The 2,053-nt window shown below is 33.6% G+C and overlaps 1 protein-coding gene across 1 annotated transcript in view; it reads left to right on the top strand.

The window, feature by feature from the left end:
* The window catches only part of LOC106101679 (protein virilizer), a 7,767-nt gene extending 7,077 nt beyond the window's left edge, over positions 1-690 (top strand). The window contains exon 4 of the mRNA XM_013280988.1: positions 631-690. Within this exon, the coding sequence (XP_013136442.1) occupies positions 631-690 (60 nt within the window). The remainder of the gene's footprint in view (positions 1-630) is intronic.
* The last annotated feature ends 1,363 nt before the right edge of the window (positions 691-2,053 follow it).

Raw genomic sequence — 2,053 nt, 5'->3', positions numbered from 1 at the left:
ACTGCGCCGACTGCGCCGACTGCGCCGACTGCGCTGACTGCGCTGACTGCAGCGGCACAATAAATGTTGAACGCTTCATATCTGTTTCATTTGTCTCCTTTACTTTTGGAATTAATCATTTTAAACAACATTTAATTAGTGTTAATGTTGTTTATCGAGCCTTACCCTTGCTATAACCGAGAACTATAATTTTGACCAGTTTCTGAGTTTTGGCTCAATAAAAATAGCTTATCGCCTACTTTTGAAAATATCTCGGGACACAGGAATAATATAATCAGTATTATTTATGAACCTAATGCCGCTAAAGGAAATTTCTTGCTATTAAAAAAATGGTAATCAGGCTACCGACCTGTTATGTCTGTATTGTACAATTATTATTACTTTGAAGTCGGTGTCAGTCAATTTAGATTCATCACTTAAACGTTTCTATACTTTCAATTGTTATGGTACAAATGTAGAAACCCTTACGTAGACATATCACTGCATACCTCGGCTGACACCGACATCAAAGTAATAATAATTGCACAATATAGACATCACAGCTACAACAAGGGAGGTTTAATATTTTGAAGGAATTATTTCGTTACTTTTTTGTGTACTGTTTTTTTTTTGAGAATATTTTGTTTTTAGTGTATTTTGTTTGAATCTCTACCAATGGGCACTTTTAAAGGTTATTTTTGTGCCACCTAAGAACTTTACAACAAATGTAAGAACTTGAGTGTTCGTAAAACCTTCCTATTTTAATACATCAATAATAGCTAATAGGCTAGGCCTAAATAATAACCAAATCAGCAGAACATCTAAGCAAAGTAAGAGAATACACACGCTGGAAAGAAAAGGAGGAAATAAAACCATTTAATTGTCAATTCTTTTATTTGAAAATGTTCAAAAGCACTGTCTAATTGTAATGTATTTCTTTGTATCTTTATGTTGACATGGGGAAGGGATTGACACTACAGGAGCAGAGGCTTCCATTAAATGTATACAAAAAGAGACAATAAAGGATTTATTATTATTATAGTTTGTCTAAAAAAGTATGTTAGTATGACAATTCAATAGGGATGTGTTGTATAAAATCAGGAATGAATATTTTCGATTTTCACTCTCGTAGAAGTTGGAACTCATAGATACATCGTTATACCTTATGGATCAAAATAAAAACATTTTTTTATTCGGTTATTCAAAATCAAATTAATAATGAGAAATACAGAGTAAATACAAAGAATGAGAGTTCTTAGATGTTTATTAATAAAACGGTCGTGCATAATCTAATTGTAATTCGTTATTATTATTGTGCGATATCAACGAATTTCAAATGTCACTTTATTCACTACTAGAACTTACCCTTAATCTTACTTCTTAAAGCATAATGCTTAGAATAAAGTTTAGATGGATAAACGGATCTTGAGCACATTTAGCATAGATATAGGGTAGTCTGGAAGAACACATAGGCTACTTGTGTGGCTTTTTTAATTCCACGCTAACGAAGCGAAAGCTAGATTAATTAATAAGTAATTGATAGTTTTAGGTCGATAATTTTTCGATTAAATCGAATATCGATAGTTTATCGTTATTTGATATAAGCTTATGTTCCATCACTACGATAATTATTATTATATTTGGTCAAATACTGTACACCTTTGGTCAAATGCTGTACACCTAGACGCCGGACTCGTCATACCCCATTACTCCACGTCCCTATGCACAGCACCAACTACGCTGCCAACAACACCATTACGCGTCTCACGACCACTTATAATTTACACTTTAACAACATAGACATCTTTAACCTTTCGAAAAGAAACTTTAAAACAAGAATCCAAAAAGCCATGTTATCTACTAATCAATAATATATTATTTACTAGCTATCGCTCGCGACTCCGTCCGCGTGGAATTAATTGCCTATGAGTTCTTCCAGACTGTCACCTGCGTCTGTGCCAAGTTTCATCGAGATCCGTTCGACCATTTGGGCTGCAGACCCTGACAAACATCCATGCATCCATCTAAGTTTTCGCATTTATAATATTAGTAAGATTTTATTTTCTCTTCACAT

Source organism: Papilio polytes, unplaced genomic scaffold (genome assembly GCF_000836215.1).
Source record: "Papilio polytes unplaced genomic scaffold, Ppol_1.0 DF823958.1, whole genome shotgun sequence".
NCBI classification, from domain to species: Eukaryota; Metazoa; Arthropoda; class Insecta; order Lepidoptera; family Papilionidae; genus Papilio; species Papilio polytes.
Note: the sequence above shows the minus strand (reverse complement) of the source record. Positions and strands in the feature narration are given on the sequence as shown.